Below are 23,321 nucleotides of genomic sequence, written 5' to 3'. Positions count from 1 at the left end.
TATACCTTCGAGTTAGCGACTATTACATCTCTACGACTAAGGAGTATACCTAAGATACGATAACTATATTAAATTCCTCGTTTCTTAATTAATATAACGATATTAGTTTCATTTACCTTAGACCATTATACGTATTATAGTCTTCGATAAAGTATACTTTCAAATAAGCTTATCCGGGACTCCAGTATCGCGTACGCTCTGCTTCTTCTCAATAGGTATACTTATTAATTCGACTCTAGTTCTATTTCCTTGATTCTTTATATTTACGTAGTCTTATTAATACTAATTTCTAATTTCTTTAAAATTATCAGTTCTTAATAGCTATTAATCCATTAATCTTATTCATATTATTAATATTAATTATAGTTATTAACACTATATATAGGTAGCTTTATATATAAGTACTAAGTATATCATAAAGATTTTTACATTTTAATTTAAAGAAAATTTTATGTTTTTAAATATTTAGAAAAGTTATTTATTACTTACTTTTATTTTTACTTTAGCTTGTTCTTTCATTTATTCATTCCCTCTTCTTTTCTCTTTCCGTCTCCCTCGATATATATTTTTTTTCTCTTACCGATCCTTTATCGGCACCGCACTACGAGGAGCTGTTGGGATCGGATCGGCTCCATCTTGACTCTGGTTGGAATCCACCTATTGCGCCTACCTCTGGGGTCTCCCTTATCTGCTTGAGCTCAGCTCGTGGTCTGTTTTCTGCTTCTCTTTCTTGATCCTACGCATTGAACGTCAACTGGATCTTCAGTCGCTCGTTGCAGCAGTAGTCGTTCGGCTAGCCACCGCCCTCTTAATTTCTCGATCCCACATTTATGACACTCGATTTTAACAACTGTTCTAGCCAACCCCCCCCTTCCCCTTCCCCCTCCCCTTTTTTTATTATACTCAAACCTGTACAGCCGCCCCAACCATACGGAACCCCCCCCCCCCCTAATCTCGAAGCTACACCGAGCCAATTCGCGTCGGATCGTAATTCTCGTTTCGTATCGTCTTCCACGCCGTATAGCACATCCTTGATCGCAATATGTCGAACCAGCAGTCTCCTCCTCCTCACATCGATCGTTACGTCGTCATCCACGTTGCTACCACCTGCGATGAACACGGTGTCTACGTAACGAAGGACTCTGCCGAGGTAATTGAACTCGGCTGGATTCTCCTAGACGCCAAGTCGCTCGAAGAGGTATGGAAACACGAACAGTGGGAATGATGCAACTTGTAGCTTTGTTACCGGAACTACCGTATGCTGACGGTCCTTTTCTCCCTCGACGTTAGATCCACCGCGAAAGCGTTCTGGTGAAGCCAATCAACACACCAATCACCCCTTTATGTAGTAAGTCGTCAGTACGGGTAATGGTGATGAGGATGGCCACTTAGTCATCGACGGGAATCAACACTACAGGCCCCTTGGAGCTAACGTATGCCCCCCGTGCTTGTAGCTAGCCTGACGACTCTTACATGGGAACACGTTCGAAATGCTGGAACTTTCCGAGATGCGGTCAACCGGTTTGATGCTTTTGCTTCTGAGCATCTAACCTCACAAAATCTCGATTTTGTTTTCGTCACCCTGGATGCTTGGGACCTTCGTGTTCAGCTTCCTCGAGAAGCGCGAGATAAGGCTGTCGTGCTCCCGCCCTACCTCCAACACTCGAGAACGTTCGACCTTCGTACCGAGTACCAACGCTGGCAACAGCACCACCCCGAGTCACTCCCTTTTGGGCCCTCAATGCTCTCGAACATCTGCGCCGCCCTCGAAGTCGAGCCTGTTCAATCGAGCGCCCCGATCAAGCACAACCTGCCCTTTCACCTGCAGGCTCTTGCGCCGGCCTCACCTCGACGTGCCATGGAGGAAGCTGTAACCCTCGCTAGAGTTCTTCGCGGTTTGATTAGGAAATCCCAACCGCCCCAAGAACATCCGGACGTGCTAACGCGCCCCATGGATGCCCGCGCTGACGTGCGCGCTTTTCTCTCCGAGCGAAGCAAGGTGCTACACATGTCCGGCCTACCTCATGACACCACTCAGTCCGAGCTTGAGAGCTGGTTCACACAATTTGGTGGCCGCCCGATTGCTTTCTGGACCTTGCGCACTCCGGAACAACACAAGCCGACAGGTACCGGCTTTGCCGTATTTTCATCCCATGAAGAGGTACGTGCAGATCTCTCTAGGCCGAGACAACCTCTGGCTTCCGTCTGGGGCTGCTTTTGTGCCTGGTCCCTCGCCTTGTTAAATCGGTATATGGATTGCTTCGGGTCGTCATTGCCATGTTGCTTTATTCCGGACACTGAACGTTGATACCTATTTAGGCTGCCGAAAGTCTCTGCATGAATGGACGTGCCTTAAACGAGAAAGCTATTGAGGTCTCGCCGTCTTCTAGCCGAGTCCTCGACCGTGCTGCCGAAATCCTGACCCCATTTCCCCCGAGCAAGAACCGCCCGCGCCCTGGCGACTGGACGTGTCCCTCGTGTGGCTTTTCAAATTTCCAACGACGAACAGCCTGCTTTCGATGCTCCTTTCCAGCAGTCAGCGCCGGGCCGCAGGGTGATATGGGATACGGCTATGGGTACGGGCCACCGGCCATGATACCCCCACCACATCACGGTGGCCATCATGGCAACATGGGGCATGGCGGGGGTCGCATGGGTGGTAGTGGTGTCGTGCCTTTTCGAGCTGGTGACTGGAAATGTGGCAACGAAGTATGTGGTTACCATAACTTTGCCAAAAATGTCTGTTGCCTTCGGTGCGGTGCCAGCCGCGCTGGTGCCGCGGTCGTTGCCGACTCGGGGTATCCTTCACCAATGGATAGCGGGTCCAGTTATGGTATAGGCTCCGGTTCTATGGCCGGAACCCCGGGTCCAGGGCCGTTCGCATCCGCAGCCGGGCCCTTTGGAGCGTCCGGCGGTTATGGCCACCATTTCGGGGGACCACCTAGCACGTATGCCTTACCCTCAGGAATTGGCGGAGGTGCGGCTCCGTATCCGTCCATTAATGCTCACTTTGGACCTGCCCCCGGCTCTCACTCGGCCGGTCCGTTCGATAGCCGAGCTGCTGAGGCTGCTTTTCAATCCGCCAGCAATGGCCCCGCCTCTGCTGGCCCATCCAACAATTTCTATTCGTCACAGTCAGAAAATGACCCGTTTGCCTTCCTATCTTCAGGCATTGGAGGCCTGTCCGTCAGTGGCAGCGACACTCGTCAGAACGGTGCTGGCGCGCCTCCTAGCAAGTCTCCGGCCTAATCGCGAGCCCTCTCCGACATTTGTACTGAGTGTTCAGTATCCGATTTGATCATCACCGACCTAGGGACGTATTTGGAGTGTTCAGTGGGATGTAGATTATCGACGAATATCAACATTGGTGGTACTTCTCTGGACGTAACATGGCACTGTCAAAGGCGTGCGCTCGCCTTTGAGGGACGGTATAAGGAGTCGAGGATACCTAAGGATTAGCGGGGTGTTGCACGGGACCTCTTTCACAGAAGGGATAAAAAACTGCGCGGGAATGTTCGAGGAAGCTGGGAAAGAAAAAAAAGGGACCAATTTCTAGAACGGACATCTAGGACTGGTTGGTTGGTACTGGTGGACTCTTTACTACGAATCCTCTCTCGACATTATTGCCCGATATACATTGAACGTTCTGGCCATGGTGGACGGACGAACTTGTACAAATGAATGGCTATGTGTAGTCAGGTGGGATTTGAATGGAGGTGCATAGCGCAGGGAGTGTAAATGGTATACCTGGCCTCATTTCTCAAGCTCCAGACTTATTCCCCAGAAGTTCTTGTATCTCAATTCCATTGTTGTCATGCTATTTGTCTTGTTATTTTTTCCCTTCGCGCCTTTTTCCATGTCGTCGGTACATTTTCATTCCCCCTACTATCATCGCGAGAAAATCCCTAGTCATTAAGGGCAACCACGGGGCGCCGAGGAGGGCGATCGTCGGTAGTTGTTAATATGAATTTGGTTGTATAGATGGCTTGCACAAAATGAAAATACACCTCTTGGTCAGCCATCTCACGGACGGGGGTTAAGTAGAAAACCACTCACAGTACACTGTAGCTGTTAATGCGCTGGTCCTCCCGACTCCAGGCTCCTGGCTAGCCAGGACAGACGCCGGTTCGATGAAGATTGCGGACGCCCATATATACCAGTGCAGGTCCTATGTATGATTATGCCATTTTATTATCGAGACGTTGGTGCTGCCGGGTAATCCGACTTTGATTTTCGAAAAGGCTCCAGGCGACTGTTAGGTTTAGGGGAGTGACGAGATAGATACGCTGTTGATAGTAGAGGGTGGGTGGATGTCAAAGGTTGCGGTATTTAAAGAGACCTATAGTGCTGCCGAGGAGAACCGCTTCATAAGGATCGTTAATATATTGGTGTAGCAGTCATCCCTTTTAGCAGCGCGTCTTTAATCCGGCTCGCTGATTCAATAAGTTCTTGCTCTATACTGGCTCGAGGATATTAAGAGTTTATACCGACCGGCGATTGTATCGAACGATTAAGGATGTACATGGTAGACTCTATCCCGACCTCCTTCACAACCTGTAACCACCTAAGGTAACTGGCCGGATTCTTTAAACCCCCTTCTAGTGTACAATTGACGTACCACGAGACCCTCTCCCACGTACACGGCCCCTGCTGCTGCGAGTGTCCTCTACAGTCGGTGGCAGCATGGGACTGTAGGCCGGATTCTGAGGAGCCTCAGTAGCTTCCGACACCACTCGACTATCGAGATTTGGCTTTGGCTGTGTCTGATCGCTACCTAAGTTAAGCGAAACACCCCTACCACCACGATTCCCTCGACCCGCTCGATACGATCCACCACGCCCGCGCCAAGGATTGCCAGCGACTAGTTGCGTCGTATTGCGGTTGTGTATCTGCGGCCTATGGTTGTTTGGCGCTGGGGGATGATATACAGCGCTACTATGGCGAACCTGAGGAACAAGGCCGGATGCTTGGTTATGAAGGCCCCGTCCTTGGGATGAATGCCGACCAGTGCCCACGACAGCACTTCGCCAACTCCCTTGTAGAGAAGCCGGTGTTGATGCATCTCGGAGCTGGCCTAGACCCGGGCGTGTAGATTCGTTAGAGCGTAGAGGCAGTGTTTTTCGAACGGGTTGTCTCTCTAGGCTCATCTTGGAATCTGTAATAAGTTGCTTGTCCGTCACATTGAGTACCGAGGCGGCTGAAACCGTTTGCCCTCGGAACGGATTGCATCGGCCACCTAAAGTTGTACCGTTGATGAATGCGTCATCGCAAAGGATATCGAGCATGCGGTGATTGCCGACTATGTTTATGCCGACAACCGTTCCCCTCGAAGCGATAGGTATTTTCCCCGAGGCCTGCGCATAGACGACTCGGTCACCCAAACTGAACTTTTGGTTACCAAGTCGCTGCTCGGCATCTTTCGGGTTCAGTAAGGCGGATCGGGGAACTCCTTTCAGTCTCTTTCGTTGGTGTTTCGGACAAGACTTAATTAGCCTGTCTACTTCTCCTTGCAGTTCCATAACGACATTGGAGTCCAACTGCTCAGCATCGAGCGGAACCCTTTCGAATTTGCTCGTCTCCACAGTCCTGAGCCACGCACCAATCTCCTTGATTCTATCACTGGCAATCTTGCTATCGGGCCAGAGTTGCGTCTCGTCGAGTTCGGCCCCCGAGGGGTTACGCATGATGGCCGCGAAGAAATCCGGGAATGAGGTCATATAAGCTGTGAGTAGCCGAACCGCAGCAGGACTGAACTCCCACCCCGAGTTCGATTTTCTTGAGTACCCTAAAACTTTCTGCTTCCTTCCTTCAAATTTAAGGTTGAGCCCGAGATTGACCTTCATGCTTCCTCCTATCGTGTGGATATAGAAAGAGGAAGTAATCTTACTCAATATAAGGGGGTGGAGTCCCAGGTCTTTTGCTACAGTGTATGAGGGCCGGTAGTGATTTTGTTGTTCGGCACGATGGATAATTGGTGTCGCAAACTCCGATTCCCGGATATATGATAATGTGACCTCAGCTTGGTTGTTGTTGTGGCCAGAGATCTCTAAGGGTCGTCCATATGCATAAGCCCCTAGGAAGAAAGCATGGGACCCTACAGGAAATTCTTCCTCTAGCGGGGGCGCAGCTCGTTCGAGAAATCTTTCGTCTTCGCTGATGACCTCGTCCACGACGACTTGCGCCGCGTAATCCGTTTCCATGCCTGGTATGGACCCATATTCTTTAATGGTGGCGCCCTCGTCCGTCTTAACGAGTCCCTTCAGCATCTCAACATGGATGATGCATTCAACGGTGCCAATGGTGATACCGAGTCGTTTTCCGTAGAATTTTTCGATGTGGGATGCCTTCTTATTCCACCCTTCAATATCCCTCGCCGAATGGTGAGTTTGGATCTCACGGTTAGGGCCATCGCCAGCGAGAGTGTAATCGAACAATTCGTCCGACACGCGCGTTATTTTAGCCTCTTGCAAGAAGGGGTATCCAACATGACATTTTTGTCCCAGTTTGGCCCTCGCCAGCTCCACACTGCTTCGAAGTCCTACGTCGGCAAGGGTTATGACCATACTCTCGTTTCGACTTTCTTGCTGGAAGACGTTGATACCATGGAAGCCTAGGTTGGCAATATAGGGCAACGTAGCGAGGCTCGGGAACCCCGCCAGGGCATCGACGCCGAGCTTGGTACCATCCAGCAAGCCAACGTGGAGCTCCCGCCCCTCGGTTGTGGGGAAATCAAAGATATTCTCGACACAGTGGCAATGTACCACATCTGGGAAGATCCCAGCCATGGAGGACGGGTAAGTGAAGTCGATATGCGCGTCGTAGGTAAACTTTAGTGAAACGCCGAAATCGTTACGAGCTTTCTCCTGTAGTGTGAGTAGTTCATTCTTAGGCGCCATTGCAGATAGCAATCGATCCTCGTCGATGAATGGAATCTTAACGACAGCCTCCCATTCCATCTTCTTACCATTCATGTCTAATTCGAAGTCCCTGGGGTAGAAATCGATAATTGGCGACTTCGGATCTGTCATGAGTTCATGATACACAGAAGGAACAATTTTTTTGCTTCTGTCGGGGAGGACGCCCATAAGCTGCTCAAACGGTCGGAATGGTTGACCGAGCTTGAAGTTGAGATCTGCATTGATCCCTTTCATTACGTCTAATTTGGTTAGCAACGCGCCGCAATGGCCCCAACACGGTGTGTCAAGACTTACCAGATATCATAGGGGAGTAGTGATAGCCATAGAACCACGGCCAAGACGCCACCCCTTTGTAATAGTAGTGTAATACCCATTGGAGCCCCTGGATATAATTCTCACAAAGCTTCGTCAGTTCTATATCTCTGGCTTCGGGAGCCCACCCGAATTTGCTATTGTAGTAATTGTCTTTCCATTCTAGGAATTTCTGCCTGTATCTGGTCTGCGAGGCTGCCTGGGCTTCCTCGGCGGAGAAGTCAACAATCTGAGCCTGGTCGTATCGCTTCACCACACGAAGCACGGCAATATGGCTTTCTTCTTCTTCCTCGTCTCCGTTTTCGTCGCCACCCTGATCGGCGGGGACTATCACCCACAGATGACGTCGTCCATCAGCGTCTTCGATGGTACGCCACTGAATATGAAGGTTATCAGCGACGTCTTGGACGAATTTTCGATCAGCAGCGGTAACGTCGTAACCGAGATCGAGAGGGGCACTCGGCCGCTTATTTACGAGCATCCGTATCTTCTTCCATAGCTTATTCTGAGAGCTTGTCATGACAAGACCCCTTCTTGGTTTCGTGGGCTCATCATTACGAACTTCCGCTAACTGCTTGCTCTTCAGCCACTTGGAATCAGCATGCTCGTGCTCGAAATATCGATATTCTTCCTTGGAAAGTTCTTCGAGTAGCAGCCTTAAACGGCCAAGGTTGATAACCCCTCCTTCGTTGATATAACCATCACACGCGGGCAGGACCTGTTTATAGATACGGAACATTGTTGCCAAAGCCCCCTCATTGATGTGAAGGTTGGGTAGATTTGGGAGAAAGTCGTTGCCAACAAAGAATGCCATGAGAATGAAATCGTCTATGATTCTCTCCATATCGAAGGGCACCTTTATAGTCCCTTCCTTCTTTAAGTCCTGGAACTCGAGCTCGAGATATTCGCGGACCATGCAAAGGTGCATCAAATAAAAGCTCTGATGCTCTAATTCTTTCGATTTCGTTTTGGAGGCGCGACCGAAAGTTACCTCTTCTCGAAGTAAGCAGAAGTGAGGATCGTGGCTTGACAGGCCGAGCATGATCAGGTCGGCATCCAGTCCATACAAACAATGGCGCATGTTGGGGTGGTAATCCTGTTGAGCCTTTGCATTTCTTATGTATTCCATAATCTTGTGCTCGCCTTCCCCGGGAACTTCGTGGCCAGATAGAACGATGTCACAAACCTGCCAATCTGAGTCTTCGGATATTTTTTTGCTGATGAAATATTTGAGCTGCTGCGTCAGCTTGGCCATGAATTCCGTACCTGGTGTTATGCAGTTGCTGTCGAAAGGATCTTCTTTGGGCAATGTTTGACCTTCACGGATTGCCTTCTCGCGCGCTTGTTCCGCATCCAAGGCTGTTCGAAAACGACGTGCCCTCTGCTGGTTCATTTTGGCTCTCGGGGCGACTCCATCAATGGCCATGAAGAACAATTTCTTCGGCTTGATTTTCCCGAAGAGGTGCTCTATGTAGTTGAATATGCGTCTGAACATTTCATCTTCACTAAGGCGGAATGTGGTATCATGCGTGTCTTTGTGGGTACAATTGTGTATGATACCGTTCATGTCCAACTAATGTTACTACGTCAGCAAGGGATGACGACGTAGGGTTTCGTGGGAAGTCGTACGTAAAGGTTGTCGAACTCGGGGATTCGATTCTCTGCAATAAGCTGGGATATTGCTGGGTATCGCTCTGAGAGCCATCTGAAGAACTTGGGCACACTGTTCCAAGGTCAGTATCTCATGAATACGGACCCTGAGAATGTCAACGCACCCCATGTCCACGAGTTGATGTCGTCGATGAATTATGTGCAGGGTTGTCTGATCATCCGAACGCGAAGGATAACGCTGAAATGCCGCGTAGTTCTACTAGTATCTTAAGGAGAAGGTTTAATAGTAATAAGCGATAAAAATCGCGGGTTCTTACATGTACCGAGATCTTAGATAAAGATATAATAAAGAAATAATAATAATAATAATAATAATAATAATTATTATTATTATTATTATTATTATTATTATTATTATTATTATTATTATTATTATTATTATTATTATTATTATTATTATTATTATTATTATTATTATTATTATTATTATTATTATTATTATTATTATTATTATTATTATTATTATTATTATTATTATTATTATTATTATTATTATTATTATTATTATTATTATTATTATTATTATTATTATTATTATTATTATTATTATTATTATTATTATTATTATTATTATTATTATTATTATTATTATTATTATTATTATTAAGTTATATAATTTAATATAATTATTTTTTATTAGTATCTAAAGTAGATTAATAATAATCCTAACTTTTATTATATTACGCCTCGCTATCTACCTTCGTACTTCTTAAACTAAAAAACTTTACAACGCCTTCTTTAGATTCTTTGTGTTATTAAATGCTACACCATATAGAGACCAAAACACAATTCAGCATGGCCCCGGCCCCTGTGGCTGACGACGTCGAGAGTTCGTACTAAGCTAACATCGTTATCACTCTACAATATGCTAACACTGAAATGCTAGTGGACGCAGGTGTTCAGGAATACGATGAGGATGAAGAGCAAAGGCTTATTAACGAAGGTAATATCTATACACTAGGACCCGTGTCCTTAGGCCTAAGGTGTTGGCTAACAACGACTAGAGTACAAGACATGGAAGAAGAATTCTCCCTTCCTCTATGACATGATCTTGAGGTAAGTCTAAGTTGATGGTTATGCTTACGTGGTATTCACAAAATATAGCACCGCTCTCACATGGCCTACTCTGACGGTTCAGTGGTTTCCCGATGTGAAGGAGCCAGATGGCAAGAACTGCCGCGTTCACCGTCTTCTAATCGGAACACATACTTCGGAAGGCAAGCCAAACCACGTACAAATTGCTGAGGTCGAGATCCCTAAGTCTGTCTACCCGAACGCAAACGACTATGACGACGAGCGCGGCGAGATTGGCAGCCATGGAAAATCAGCAGCTACTACTGGGACGGTATCTATGAATTGGAACATTGTCCAGAGAATCGACCACCCTGGTGAGGTAAACAAAGCACGGTATTGCCCACAGAATCCCGATCTTATCGCAACGCTTGCGATCGATGGCCGAATCCTCATCTTCGATCGAACTAAGCATAGCTTCGAACCGAACGGCAAGGTAAACCCTCAAGTTAGTCTTGAAGGTCATCAACAAGAGGGGTTTGGCCTCAACTGGAGCTTGCATAACGAAGGCGCTCTGGTATCAGGGAGCGAGGATCAGACCATATGCCTCTGGTAGGCCCCCTCGCTTCATTTACCACGAGCAACACCTTGGCTAACGGAATGGGGTAGGGATCTCAAGTCTCTCCAAAATAACGGCAATATTCTCAGCCCTATTCGCCGCTTCACAAACCACAGCAACATTGTGAACGATGTTCAATTCCATCCCATTTCCAAGAGCTTCGTTGGCAGCGTGTCCGATGACCTCACACTTCAAATTGTGGATGTGAGACAGCCGTCAAACTCTCAGTCATCTTTAATCGCCAAGGATGGCCATAGCGATGCTATCAATTCTCTGGCCTTTAATCCGTCCACAGAAGTTCTTGTCGCCACTGCCTCTGCGGATAAAACGATTGGTATTTGGGATCTGCGTAATGTGAAAGAGAAAGTCCATACACTGGAAGGCCACCAGGACGCTGTGACATCTCTTTCTTGGCACCCTCATGAAGCTGGTGTTCTCGGTAGCGCTAGCTACGATCGCCGTATCGTTTTTTGGGACTTGAGCAGGGTTGGCGAGGAACAGCAACCTGATGATCAGGAGGACGGACCTCCAGAGCTGTACGTTTCTCACTGTTGCATGAAATCACTAGCTAACACTCTCAGGTTGTTTATGCATGGTGGGCACACCAACCACTTGGCAGACTTCAGCTGGAATTTAAATGATCCCTGGCTTATGGCAAGCGCTGCAGAGGATAATATGGTGCAGATATGGAAAGTTGCAGACTCCATCGTCGGCAAAGATGAAGCAGATCTGCCTCTCGATGAGCTAGGTAGGTAAATCCGCCAACAGCTCGCATAAGGTAGCACCTGCGATTGGGGTAACAAAGTAACCTAGCCTTCAGCTGGTGTTGTTATGTAATACATATAAGATGCGTAAAAATACAAATGCAGTTGTGTTTTAGTAAAAGTGATAATTTAAATTTCTTTATTTTAATTGATTAGTATAAATAATATCTGATGAAAAGTATTTTTCTATTAAATACTATATTATATTATATAATGAGAAATATATATAATTTTATTTCATGTAGTTTTCTTTAATGTTTTTCTAGTTGGAACCTATAATTGACCAGTCCTCAATTAATATCTTCTTGGACCAATCTACACCTCCAAAGTGGCTCCTCGTCCTTAGGACATGATACCGATACAGGAATGCCGCCGTTGACCTCATACCATCCTACCCAGCCGCCAGACTCTCCGGTCAATAATTCAGATTCCGATGTTGACCTGAACCTTGACGAGCTCGACCCTACTGGTTCGTCACATGTCCAAACCACGCGGCTGTTAGGGCATAATTCCAGCTCCGATCATCAACCACCACGGATTGCATTACGGAATATTCGCATGGGAGGCCTGAGGCGACCAGGGAATCGATATCGCGGCTATGGAGAGCTCGGTCACAATAGAGACGGACACGGGGATACTAGAAGGCTCTTGGAGGATTCACAGAACGAGCAGTACTCCGATGGAGATGGAGGTAATCGTGTCGGCGATGAAGAACCTCTCCTGGATGAATATGCCCCTCACTCCCGGCGGCGATCTTTCGCAAGCAACAGGCTTCAGAACCTAGCCTATATCGGTTCGCTCTTCAAGTTTATATTAAATACGAAGGCCAGCAAAGTCGGCGACGATGGGGGTGACGACGACAAGGAGGATGATCTATCAACGTCGAGACTAATCGTTGTTGGCTCACCTCAATCTGCCCGGTATCCACCGAATCTCGTCTCAAATGCAAAATACACGGCGTTCACCTTTCTCCCTATCACGCTATACAATGAATTTTCTTTCTTCTTCAATCTGTACTTTTTACTGGTCGCCTTATCACAGGTCATTCCGGCATTAAGGATAGGCTATTTGTCTACCTATGTCATTCCGCTTGCCTTTGTCCTCGTGATCACAATGGGCAAGGAGGCATACGACGATGTAGAGCGACGCCGAAGAGATAACGAGGCAAACTCTGAGGAATATGTTGTTCTTCACTTTGGCGATCCTGGACGCCAGCACACATTATCACCCTCTCGGAACTCCGAGTTATCCTTGAAGAGTATCCCGCGCCAACCAGTGGCTCAAAAAGACCGATTGTCGGCTGTTCAGGAAGAGGAGGACCAGGCAGAAAGCCAACGGCGGGGCCATCCGTCGTCCACCATCTGGGAAATCAGGAAGAAGTCCCGGGACCTTAAGGTTGGCGATGTTCTTAAGCTCAGCAAAGGACAACGTGTTCCCGCGGATGTCATTATACTGAAGTGCTCCGCCCCTGAAGGTGCACATGGCCAAGCTCAGGCCGCCGGAGGTACAGGGCCGAGTTCATTATTGGCAGAACCGTGTGATTCATCGTCCCAGAAGGGAAAAGGCCTCGAGCTGGGAGGTACACAAACGGCTGGGGGCAAGTCACTCGGGGAAACATTCATCAGGACAGATCAGCTCGACGGTGAGACGGATTGGAAGCTTCGACTGGCATCTGCCCTAACTCAGACCCTACCCGTGGAAGAGTTCGTGCGTATTAGGGTTACAGGAGGGAAACCGGATAAGAAGGTTAATGAGTTCCTTGGCAAGGTTGAGCTCATGGCAACGGCACACCATCTCAACGATATCGCTGGCGAGAGCAGCGAAAGTGGTGTGGACCACTCGGCCCCCTTGACGATCGACAACACCGCTTGGGCAAACACCATCATTGCCTCCCACGCAACCACGATGGCTGTTATCATTTACACAGGGCCACAGACTCGATCTGCTCTTTCCACCTCATTGTCACGATCAAAAACTGGGCTACTAGAATATGAGATCAACTCCCTAACTAAAATACTTTGTGCATTAACGCTAGCATTGTCGGTCGTTCTCGTGGCACTGGAGGGATTCGGCAACACCGAAGGCAATATATGGTATGTGAAAATCATGCGATTCCTCGTATTATTTTCTACCATTGTCCCGATTAGTCTTCGGGTCAATCTTGATCTCGGGAAGAGTATATATTCCTGGTTCATTCAACGGGACTCGGGCATTCCGGGCGCAGTAGTACGAACCAGCACAATCCCGGAGGATCTCGGGCGCATCGAATACTTACTTAGCGACAAGACGGGCACCCTAACACAGAACGAGATGGAAATGAAGAAAATCCATGTGGGAACTGTGTCTTATGCCAACGAAGCAATGGACGAAGTTGTCGCACACGTCAGGCATGGCTTCTCCAACGCGACGAATGGTACGGCGCTCGCCACGCCCTCATCCTTGTGTATCCCGGCAGCCGGGGCTACTGTTACTCGAACCCGGCGAGAAATTGGATCGAGGGTCAGGGATGTAGTTTTGGCTTTGGCTCTGTGTCACAATGTGACTCCGACTATGGATGAAGAGGACGGGCAAGTGCGTATTTCGTACCAAGCCGCCTCCCCGGACGAGATAGCCATTGTCCGGTGGACTGAATCGGTAGGCCTTCGCCTCGCGTATCGAGACCGAAAAGAAATCGTCCTTGAATCAACAGAGACCGGGAAAGCGGTCGTGCGGGTTCAGATATTGAACATTTTCCCCTTCACCTCTGACGGGAAGCGAATGGGCATAGTTGTTTGCTTCCACGAACACTTACATACCCCTCCATCCGGCCTGCAAAACGGCGAAATATGGTTCTACCAGAAGGGTGCCGACACAGTAATGGGGCCTATCGTCGCTGCGAATGACTGGCTCGAAGAGGAGACCGCAAACATGGCTCGCGAGGGCCTAAGGACTCTAGTAGTTGGGCGTAAGAAGTTATCCCACGAACAGTATCAAGACTTCTCCGCCAGCTATCAGGAGGCTTCTCTAGCGATTGACAGGCGTGACGCCAGTATGCAGGACGTGGTCGCGGAGCTGCTTGAGCATGATCTCGAGCTGCTGGGAGTCACCGGGGTAGAGGACCGACTACAGAGGGATGTAAAGCCTTCCCTTGAGCTTCTCCGCAACGCCGGTATTAAAATTTGGATGTTGACGGGCGACAAGGTCGAGACGGCAAGATGCGTGGCTGTCAGCTCGAAACTCGTTTCGCGGGGCCAATACATTTACACCGTCTCGAAGCTGAAGCATAAGGACAATGCTCGAGAACACCTGGACTTTCTCAGAAGCAAACCTGACTCCTGCTTACTCGTCGATGGCGAGAGCTTGTCCCTTTTTCTGACGTACTTCGGAGTCGAGTTCATCTCCGCAGCTGTACGATTGCCAACAGTTGTGGCTTGCAGGTGCTCGCCCACGCAGAAGGCAGACATCGCGAAGCTGATTAAGGAGTTCACCAAGAAGCGAGTCTGCTGCATTGGCGACGGCGGAAACGACGTGTCGATGATACAGGCTGCGGATGTTGGTGTGGGCATCGTTGGCAAGGAAGGTCGTCAGGCGAGCCTAGCAGCGGACTTTTCCATCGAGCAATTCTGCCACCTCACCAAGCTCCTGGTGTGGCACGGTCGGAATAGTTACAAGCGAAGCGCTAAGCTTGCTCAGTTCGTCATCCATCGCGGACTCATCATCGCCATGTGCCAGACCATGTACAGCATTGCTATAAAATTCGAGCCAGAAGGACTGTTCAAGGTATGTTGCTCACTAGTCCACTCTGTAGTTTCACTGTCTTACCACCGTCGCCAGGATTGGCTCCTGGTGGGATACGCGACCGTCTACACGGCCGCGCCTGTGTTCTCCCTCGTCCTCGACAAGGATGTCGACGAGAATTTGGCAAATCTCTATCCCGAGTTGTACAAAGAGTTAACCTCTGGGCGCTCCCTGTCCTACCGCACCTTCTTCATCTGGGTCTTCGTATCGGTATATCAGGGCGGCATTATCCAGGGCTTGGCTCAAATTCTAACCGAAGTGGACGGTCGGAAGATGGTAGCTGTGAGCTACACGGTTCTCGTACTGAACGAACTGCTCATGGTCGCCATCGAAATCACGACTTGGCATCCGGTGATGATTCTGTGCATCATCGGAACTTTCTTATTCTACGTCGGGTCGATGCCATTTCTCGGCGGCTACTTCGATCTCGAGTTCATCATCAGCTGGTAAGTGCGCATTCCTTGGCCGACGCCGAGAGCGCTGCCGCTCGTCGCGAGACTAACAGATGCAACCACAGGGGTTTCGTCTGGCGCGTGCTAGCCATCGGAGCCATCTCGCTGATCCCGCCATACGTTGGGAAGTTGATTAGGAGAACCATGAACCCGCCGTCTTACCGAAAGGTGCGAGGTATCTAGGGCTTGCTTCTCTAACTAGGTGGTAGGTAGCCAGGCGTCAGGTTAGGCTGTTTTGGGCGCTATAGCAGCAGATCATTACTATTCCTCCTATTATTATTGCATGTAACATCACAGAGATACAAAATGCGCAACCGACCAGGAAACCACTGTTGGCACGTGTTGGGTAGGTATAACTAATATCACGCCTCCTCCCTCCAGGCAACCTTGGGCGTTAGGCGGCGGGTTCTCGATCCGAACCTAACGTAGGTACCTAAGGCACTGACGGGTTAATAGAGGCATGGGTGCCCATGTGTTGCCCTCAGATAACGATGCTTGCGTCGATGTATTTTTATTGTGCATACAGTCCGATACAGGCGGCCGTTCGTAGTAGAGGCATTCTACCATAGCCAGTCCGACAATTCCCACCCTCGGCAGGGCTTAGGTCCTAATCCCACCACACATATGTACCTAACAATGCACACCTAACGTACCTGATATGACCTAGGGTTAGGTGCCTACCTCTAACCCAGATCGTCGCGCATCCGATACATACATCGTCGGGTTAGGTCCCGAGCTTCTTGTCGGTTCAGACGTCGGCGGCAGGGAGACGACGCCCATGCAAGTGCCTAACAATGCCCAGGCACTATAGAACAGGCTCCGCGAGAGTCTTGTATCGGGCACCCGAGAGCTTCTTAGAGATCTAGATCCTATAGGGCTCCACCTCCCCTCGTCCGGCGGCGGATGCGATGGGCAGTGAGTGTGCGCCGGAGGTAGGTACATATGTATCTCTGCCCGCCTACCCATTATTCCATAACCTACCAACCCCTCCTTATCCGCCCATACATACGTACCTTACACAATTGTCCCTCTCTCTATCTCTCCCTCCCTCTATCTCCCTCGACCTCGTTTTTCGTCCTCTCTCTCCCCCCCTCTCTCTCTCTCGCGCGTGCTCTCTCGATCAAAGTAAGCCCCGCCTCCGTTGCTCCGGCTCACACACGTCCGGGAAACTCTCGCGCTGCTTTGGCTCCAAATCGTTTCTCCAGGTGAGCTGCTCTAACCCCCCCCCCCCCCCCCCCAGTTCCTCTTTTTTTATTTAAAATATCATTAAGGGGCAGAGGGGGGAAGGCTACCTTACTCGACGATGGCTGTGCCGCCAGGAATCCGCGGCGCAACCTCCCCCCCTCACCACTCCCCCGGACTACTACTCTTTTTCCTCCCCATCCCGTGCCATATGACTGGTCTTCGGTTCTTCTACTAAGCTAACTAGGGGGAATACTCGCTTCTTCTAGCCTCGGTTTGGGCACTTGGCCTCGCTACCGTGGTGGTTCGTCGCTTTGCGCCTTGCTTTGCACCAGTGTGCAATTCCTACTCTGCTACCTTTCCCGTCAACCATGGCCAGCGAAAGCGGGGAGAGGATCCCTCGCGACGTCAAGAATCACGTACTCTTCGAAGTTGCAACCGAAGTGGCGCACCGCGGTATGCTCTGGACAAGAGCTGACGCAAGCATTGCCTCCACTGACTCTTCCTCTTAGTTGGTGGTATCTATTCCGTCATCAAGTCCAAGGCCCCCGTCACCACTGCTGAATATGGCGAACGGTACACGCTCATCGGCCCTCTCAACCATCAGTCCGTATGTTGCTCTTCCAACCACGGCGCTTTTTATCTACGTATCCCGTCCTAACCAGCATAGGCCGCCGTCGAAGTCGAGGAACTAGAGCCGACCATCCCCGAGCTCGCCAAGAGCATCGAGGCCATGAGGAACCGGGGTATCGGCATCCTTTACGGACGATGGCTCATCGAAGGCGCGCCGCGGGTATTACTCATCGACACCAAGACTGCGTACCGATATATGGATGAGTGGAAATCAGATTTGTGGAATGTCGCCAGCATACCGTCCCCTCCCGGCGACGACGAAACAAACGAGGCAATCGTCTTCGGATACTTGGTAGCCTGGTTTCTCGGAGAGGTATGTCCCTCGCATGTATGACGGGCCCGGGCAACTAACACTCTGGCCTAGTATGTCTGCCACGAAAAGAAGAAAGCCGTTATTGCTCATTTCCACGAGTGGCTCGCCGGTGTTGCTCTGCCGTTAACGAAGAAGCGTCGCATCGACGTGACCACCGTCTTTACCACCCACGCGACCTTGCTCGGCCGCTACCTCTGCGCTGGCTCCGTCGACTTCTACAATAACCTTCAATGGTTTGACGTCGACGCCGAGGCGGGGAAGCGCGGCATTTACCATCGCTATTGCATAGAGCGTGCCGCAGCGCACTCGTGCGATGTATTCACGACGGTCTCTCATATCACGGCCTTCGAGAGTGAGCATCTGCTTAAGCGCAAGCCCGACGGCGTCCTACCGAACGGGCTTAACGTGACTAAATTCTCTGCCATGCACGAATTCCAGAACCTGCACCAGCAGTCCAAGGAGAAGATCCACGACTTTGTTCGTGGCCATTTCTATGGACACTACGATTTCGTTCCCGAAGACACCCTCTACTTCTTTACTGCCGGCCGTTACGAGTTTCGAAACAAGGGTGTAGACATGTTCATCGAATCCCTCGCTCGTCTTAACCACCGACTAAAGAGCTCCGGAAGCAAGACCACGGTCGTAGCCTTCATCATCATGCCGGCGCAAACCACTTCGCTGACAGTCGAGGCATTGAAAGGCCAAGCTGTCATCAAGTCTCTTCGCGACACCGTCGATGTAATCGAGCGCGGGATTGGCCGCCGCATCTTTGAGCGATCTTTAAAGTGGCACGACGGAGACCCGATGCCCGACGAAAAGGAGCTGATTACAAGCGCCGACAGGGTTGTCTTGCGCCGTCGTCTCTTTGCCATGAAGCGACACGGCTTACCCCCAATCGTCACGCATAACATGATCAACGATCACGACGACCCCATCTTAAACCAGGTGCGGAGGGTGCACCTCTTTAATCACCCGACAGATCGAGTCAAGATAATCTTCCACCCCGAGTTCTTGAGTTCGGCGAATCCCATTCTGCCTTTGGATTATGACGATTTCGTACGCGGCACGAACCTGGGCGTCTTCGCGTCCTACTACGAACCGTGGGGCTATACCCCGGCGGAGTGCACTGTCATGGGCGTCCCTAGCATCACAACCAATCTGTCCGGTTTCGGCTGTTACATGGAGGAGCTCATCGAGAACTCGAGCGACTACGGTATCTACATTGTAGACCGACGCTCAAAAGGTGTGGACGACTCGGTTAACCAACTGACTTCGCACATGTTTGACTTCTGCCAAAAAAGTAGGCGGCAGAGAATAAACCAGCGAAATCGGACCGAGAGACTCAGCGATCTATTGGATTGGAAGCGGATGGGAATGGAATACGTCAAAGCCCGACAGCTGGCGCTGCGGCGAGCGTACCCGACTTCCTTCACCGGCGACGAAGAGGATGATTTCATACCCGGAGTCGAACAGAAGATCTCTCGGCCGTTCTCAGTCCCAGGTTCACCCCGTGATCGAGCCGGTATGATGACCCCGGGGGACTTTGCCAGCCTGCAAGAAGGGAGAGAAGGTCTGAGCACGGAGGACTATGTGGCATGGAAACTACCGTAAGTGCGCCGATGAAGTTGCCTACATATTCAAGAGCAATGGAACCCTGCTGACGCATGCAACCCAGTGAGGAGGAAGACCCTGACGAGTATCCGTTTCCGTTAACGCTTCGGACAAAGAAGGCAGGCTTCTCTGGTCCGGCTTCCCCTCTTGATCTTACTCAAGTAAATGGACACTAAGAAAATGTGTATGTACACGGGACTAATTACACCAGCCTAAGTAAGCATTGGAGTACAACGTAACCTTAAGCAGTATATAAAGGTTTTTAAGTAAATAAATTTCATATTCATTTTACATATAATAAAGTTAATAAAAAAATTTAATGTTTACATTAAAAATGTTCCTATGTTAATTAAATAATAATAAAAATAAAAGGTAAATATTATAAACTTATAATATTATAATTTTACTTATTACGTAGCTAGGGAGCTATGTATACGCGAGAGCGCGCGTGAGGAGCTATCTTACAAGCGGCGAGTAACGGGAGAAGGAGTAAAGGGAGGGAAAAAGGTTTTATTCAATTTAAAAACTAGCTAAAAAAAAGAAAATAACGGAAACGTATATATAAGAGCTCCTATTACTAAAATAAGCAACGAAAGTAACCAACCTAAAGTATAACCTCTACGTAACATACCCCTTAATCGACGGCGTATAACAGCGTTAACTACTTTCTTACATAGAGCAAGAGAGCTATGTTTATCTATATAGGAGATATAGGGAAGCTACTTTGAAAACTAATAATAAAAGAAAGATAGCTCGCCGTCGAACTATTAACTCCTGTAAAACGTCAGGAAATTCTTCTAAGTAAGTCGCTCTCGTATATATACGAGCCCAGGAGTATCGATACTAGACAAGTCGCTTCTCTTACGAGCCCAGTAGGTAAGGCGCTAGGTAGGTCGCTTTAATACAAACCCGGCAGGTTAAACGGCGTCCGTTACTCTCTGATAAATTAGGCCTCTCTTTTGTAAATTTACTTTTATTTAAAGTCTAATTAACTATGACAGGATATGAAGAATGAAAAGGATATAGTTACTAAGCTTATTAGCTCCCAGGTAGTAGCTCTTTCGTTATACGACCCTACTAATAAAGCTAGCGTAACTATCCAAAAAAAGCTTCGAAACCTAAGGAAAAGCGCGGGACAGGGGGTCCCCGAAACGGGAAAGGAGTTCCCTAAAAGTACCTCTTAATAAGTAAAGCTCTTAGGGGTATTACTAATAGCTCTAAACGGCGTAAGAATATTCATATAACAACAAAAAGGCTCTCTTTCTCGCTCGTTTCCTAAGGGCAAGCTATCGTCGTAGCTCGCCGTCGTTTATTTTTTAAGAACGAGATCGAGAGATATTTAAAAAATTTTTTTTTTCAAAGAACGGAAGCTCTCCTACTGTACCTTACTACCTGTATAAAACGAGCTTTAAAGTAACCGGTAAGAAAGCAACGAAAACGCCCCGGGAATAACTTCCAATAAAGTAAGGCGGTCTACTATCCGGAAGTAACGCCTCTCAGGGACTTTAAAAACCTACGATCGGAAAGTTAATCAGGTATCTTTAAAAGTAGTTTCGAAAACCCCGGAAGTAACTCTCTGTGAAAATAATCGAATCTTTTTCAAAAGCGATTATTAAATAGGAGCAGCGTAGGTACGCTATAATAGAGGTACGAAAAGAACTGTCTAACTACTAATAACTAGCCTAGTACTAATTAAGCTAAATCATAGCTATAAATAACTAATTAGTTAATCGGCTAGCTAAAAACGGTAGCTTAGAAAGGACTAGAAAAATGGATAAAAAAGAGGCTTTAAGGAGGCATATCAAAAGGAGTAAATGCTATAACTAGTAATAGCTATAGGTCCAAGTCTAACTAATGAAAATATAAGTACGAGACCCATATAAATATATATCTAAAAGGCTACGTAGCCTAGATCTACCGTACTACTATAGCCTCCCTAGTTTAATTGTTCTATAAGAAGCAATTGAGCTTTTAATAATAGGTACAGTGGCTCTCGTTCTTATTGAACCTGAACCTAATCCCGATTAACTCTAATTAATTAAAAGCTAGCCAGTTTAATTAAAGACCAACAGGATAAGTTAGGAAATAGGGCCAACTGTGAGCGATTACAACAGCAACAAGTGGGTGGTGGGGTGGGTGACTGACTGCAGCCGTGCCTAACTGTACCTGATCCTGATTAATCCCGAACCTATTCAATCGCTACTAATTAGAAGCCGAGCCAGTTTAATTAGCGATCAATAGAAAATAATAGGAAAGATTAATTAATAAGAATAACTAAGCTGGCAGAACTATAACCTATAAACTAACCTGATCGACCTGTTCCTGATTAACCTTAATTAACTAAGAGCGAGCCAGTTCTATTGAAGGGCTACCAAGAAATAATAGGGATTAATAGTTAGAAAACAGGAACTGTAACGAGGTAGGTAAAATAAGCGTAGCTCCCGTAAGAAATAAAAGAAATAATCCTGTATGATATAACGTAATCTCCGCCCTTCTCGTCTATGGTTATTACCGATCCTTTTAATTAATTTTAATCTTATAAACTAACTAATATATCCTATTTAATGCCCGTTCCTGACTGTTCCTATGTAACTGTTTCTATGTAACTGTTCCTATACGTCCGGCAGTATCTACCAGGCTTCCCTTAACCCTTGATCCCTCCTCTATACGTGGATCTAGGAGCTCATTACGGCTCTTCCTACTAACCACATATCGGTAAGGGCAATAAGAGGAGTCTCTGGGCATTATCCTATAACTGTTCCTATCCTGTAACTATTCCTAGGCTATCTTATTCAATATCGTATCTATTTCGTATCGCGGTATCGTTTGTATAAGTCTTTTGCGCTAATCAGTAGGTCCCCGATCAGGTTCGTAGCGAAGGAGTGTCCGTATCTTCTTGTAAAGGCATCGTGGTACCTGTCGGTTAGGGAGAAACCTTCCCAGGTACCGTAACTGGTTGGGATAAATAAGGGTAATCGAAATGGCAAGCCTCTTGCGGTTGAAATAGACTGATCGATAACGAACAGATACCTTTAAGCGCATGTTGTAAAAAGGGAGGGGTGGCGGTGACGTAGTTGGTTGAAACCCGTTATCTAGATACTTGTTGAAAACGAAGGCAAAACTGGGTAAAAACGAGTATAGCTCCTTTAAAAGAGATAACTGAGAAACGAGGATAAGGTAGATCTCCTAATCGGCGGACGAGCTTTTCGGTAAGCTGATTAAAAGCTAATCCTTCCGTTGATCCTGCTACCTGAAAATTTAAACTAAAAGCTACGAAAACGGCTCTAGAGCTACGAAAATAGCTCCTGATTAAACAAGATACTAGGGATCTTCTAATCAACGTATCCTAAACCTATTAACTATAAAGCGGTTATAAAAGGTTACTCTTAAGATAAGGTAAGGTCGAGTTATTAGGTGATTACCATTAAATAGAAGTAACGTAGGTACGCTATAATAAAGGTACGAAAACGGCTACTTAATTATTAATAACTAACTTAATACTGATTAAACTAAATTATAGCTATAAATAATTAATTAATTAATTAGCTAGTTAAAAACGGCAGGTAGAAAAAGAATTAAAAAGAAAGGGAAGTATGAAAAAATGAGGCTAGAAAGGCATAGTAAAAAACGAATAAATAGAGCTGTTAGATTATAATACCTTTAAGTCTAAGTCTAACTAATGAAAATATAAGTACGAAACCTATATAAATATATATTCAAAAGCTACGTAGCCTAGATCCACTGCACTACTATAGTACTCCTTTTATCTCTATTATTTAAGGCTTAATACTTTTATCGTTATTAAAGTTTTAAGATTATCGTAATTTAAGTATACCTTTATTTATTTTAATAGTCACAATAAGTATTATTCTTATTTTTTAAATTCTTTAATTATTACTATTAGCTTCTTATCGTATAAAAGGTATTGTAACTCTATTTCTTTAAGTATCGAGAAATAATAAGTAATTAAATACTAGATTCTATCATCTTTTAATTATTCTATAGTTCCTCTTAAAGCCGTATTTAAAGCGTTAAGCTTTATTCGCTTTTTCTTAAATT

At 47.3% G+C, this 23,321-nt stretch overlaps 4 protein-coding genes across 4 annotated transcripts; 3 read left to right on the top strand and 1 right to left on the bottom strand.

Annotated features, from left to right (window-relative positions):
• Positions 1-869: 869 nt before the first annotated feature.
• Positions 870-3,480, top strand: GGS23DRAFT_502416 (uncharacterized protein). The gene is made up of 4 exons (XM_051514485.1): positions 870-1,198; positions 1,291-1,348; positions 1,446-2,161; positions 2,320-3,480. Exons 1-4 carry the CDS (start codon positions 1,043-1,045, stop codon positions 3,247-3,249), a joined length of 1,860 nt encoding a protein of 619 aa, XP_051367008.1. The 5' UTR covers positions 870-1,042; the 3' UTR covers positions 3,250-3,480.
• An 835-nt stretch (positions 3,481-4,315) lies between these two features.
• GGS23DRAFT_502363 (exoribonuclease 1) lies at positions 4,316-9,136 on the bottom strand. Its single transcript, XM_051514484.1, has 3 exons — positions 9,005-9,136; positions 7,212-8,952; positions 4,316-7,156 (listed from the first exon to the last, which is right to left on the bottom strand). Exons 2-3 carry the CDS (start codon positions 8,794-8,796, stop codon positions 4,599-4,601), a joined length of 4,143 nt encoding a protein of 1,380 aa, XP_051367007.1. The 5' UTR covers positions 8,797-8,952; positions 9,005-9,136; the 3' UTR covers positions 4,316-4,598.
• Positions 9,137-9,695: 559 nt separating this feature from the next.
• On the top strand, positions 9,696-15,706 carry GGS23DRAFT_601679 (uncharacterized protein; the record flags this gene model as incomplete). The annotated part of the gene is made up of 9 exons (XM_051519224.1): positions 9,696-9,729; positions 9,787-9,843; positions 9,905-9,956; positions 10,005-10,523; positions 10,581-11,066; positions 11,112-11,278; positions 11,659-15,053; positions 15,108-15,517; positions 15,589-15,706. 9 exons carry the CDS (start codon positions 9,696-9,698, stop codon positions 15,704-15,706), a joined length of 5,238 nt encoding a protein of 1,745 aa, XP_051367006.1.
• A 1,370-nt stretch (positions 15,707-17,076) lies between these two features.
• GGS23DRAFT_601678 (glycogen synthase) lies at positions 17,077-19,438 on the top strand (the record flags this gene model as incomplete). Its single annotated transcript, XM_051519223.1, has 5 exons — positions 17,077-17,161; positions 17,218-17,315; positions 17,376-17,651; positions 17,703-19,258; positions 19,327-19,438. The coding sequence occupies 5 exons, from the start codon at positions 17,077-17,079 to the stop codon at positions 19,436-19,438; spliced, it is 2,127 nt and encodes a 708-aa protein (XP_051367005.1).
• Positions 19,439-23,321: the final 3,883 nt, after the last annotated feature.

The sequence above is a fragment of the Durotheca rogersii genome (assembly GCF_024521655.1).
Source record: "Durotheca rogersii strain YMJ 92031201 chromosome Unknown GGS23scaffold_72, whole genome shotgun sequence".
NCBI classification, from domain to species: Eukaryota; Fungi; Ascomycota; class Sordariomycetes; order Xylariales; family Xylariaceae; genus Durotheca; species Durotheca rogersii.
The sequence above is the reverse complement of the archived record's forward strand: the minus strand, read 5'-3'. Positions and strand labels throughout refer to the sequence as shown.

Coding starts and splice junctions, on each gene's coding strand:
- GGS23DRAFT_502416 (XM_051514485.1), top strand. CDS start 1,043: ATGTCGAACCAGCAGTCTCCTCCTCCTCACATCGATCGTTACGTCGTC. Junction 1,349..1,445: donor ACCAATCACCCCTTTATGTA/GTAAGTCGTCAG, acceptor GTATGCCCCCCG/TGCTTGTAGCTAGCCTGACG. Junction 2,162..2,319: donor TATTTTCATCCCATGAAGAG/GTACGTGCAGAT, acceptor ATACCTATTTAG/GCTGCCGAAAGTCTCTGCAT.
- GGS23DRAFT_502363 (XM_051514484.1), bottom strand. CDS start 8,796: ATGAACGGTATCATACACAATTGTACCCACAAAGACACGCATGATACC. Junction 7,157..7,211: donor CTACTCCCCTATGATATCTG/GTAAGTCTTGAC, acceptor TAACCAAATTAG/ACGTAATGAAAGGGATCAAT.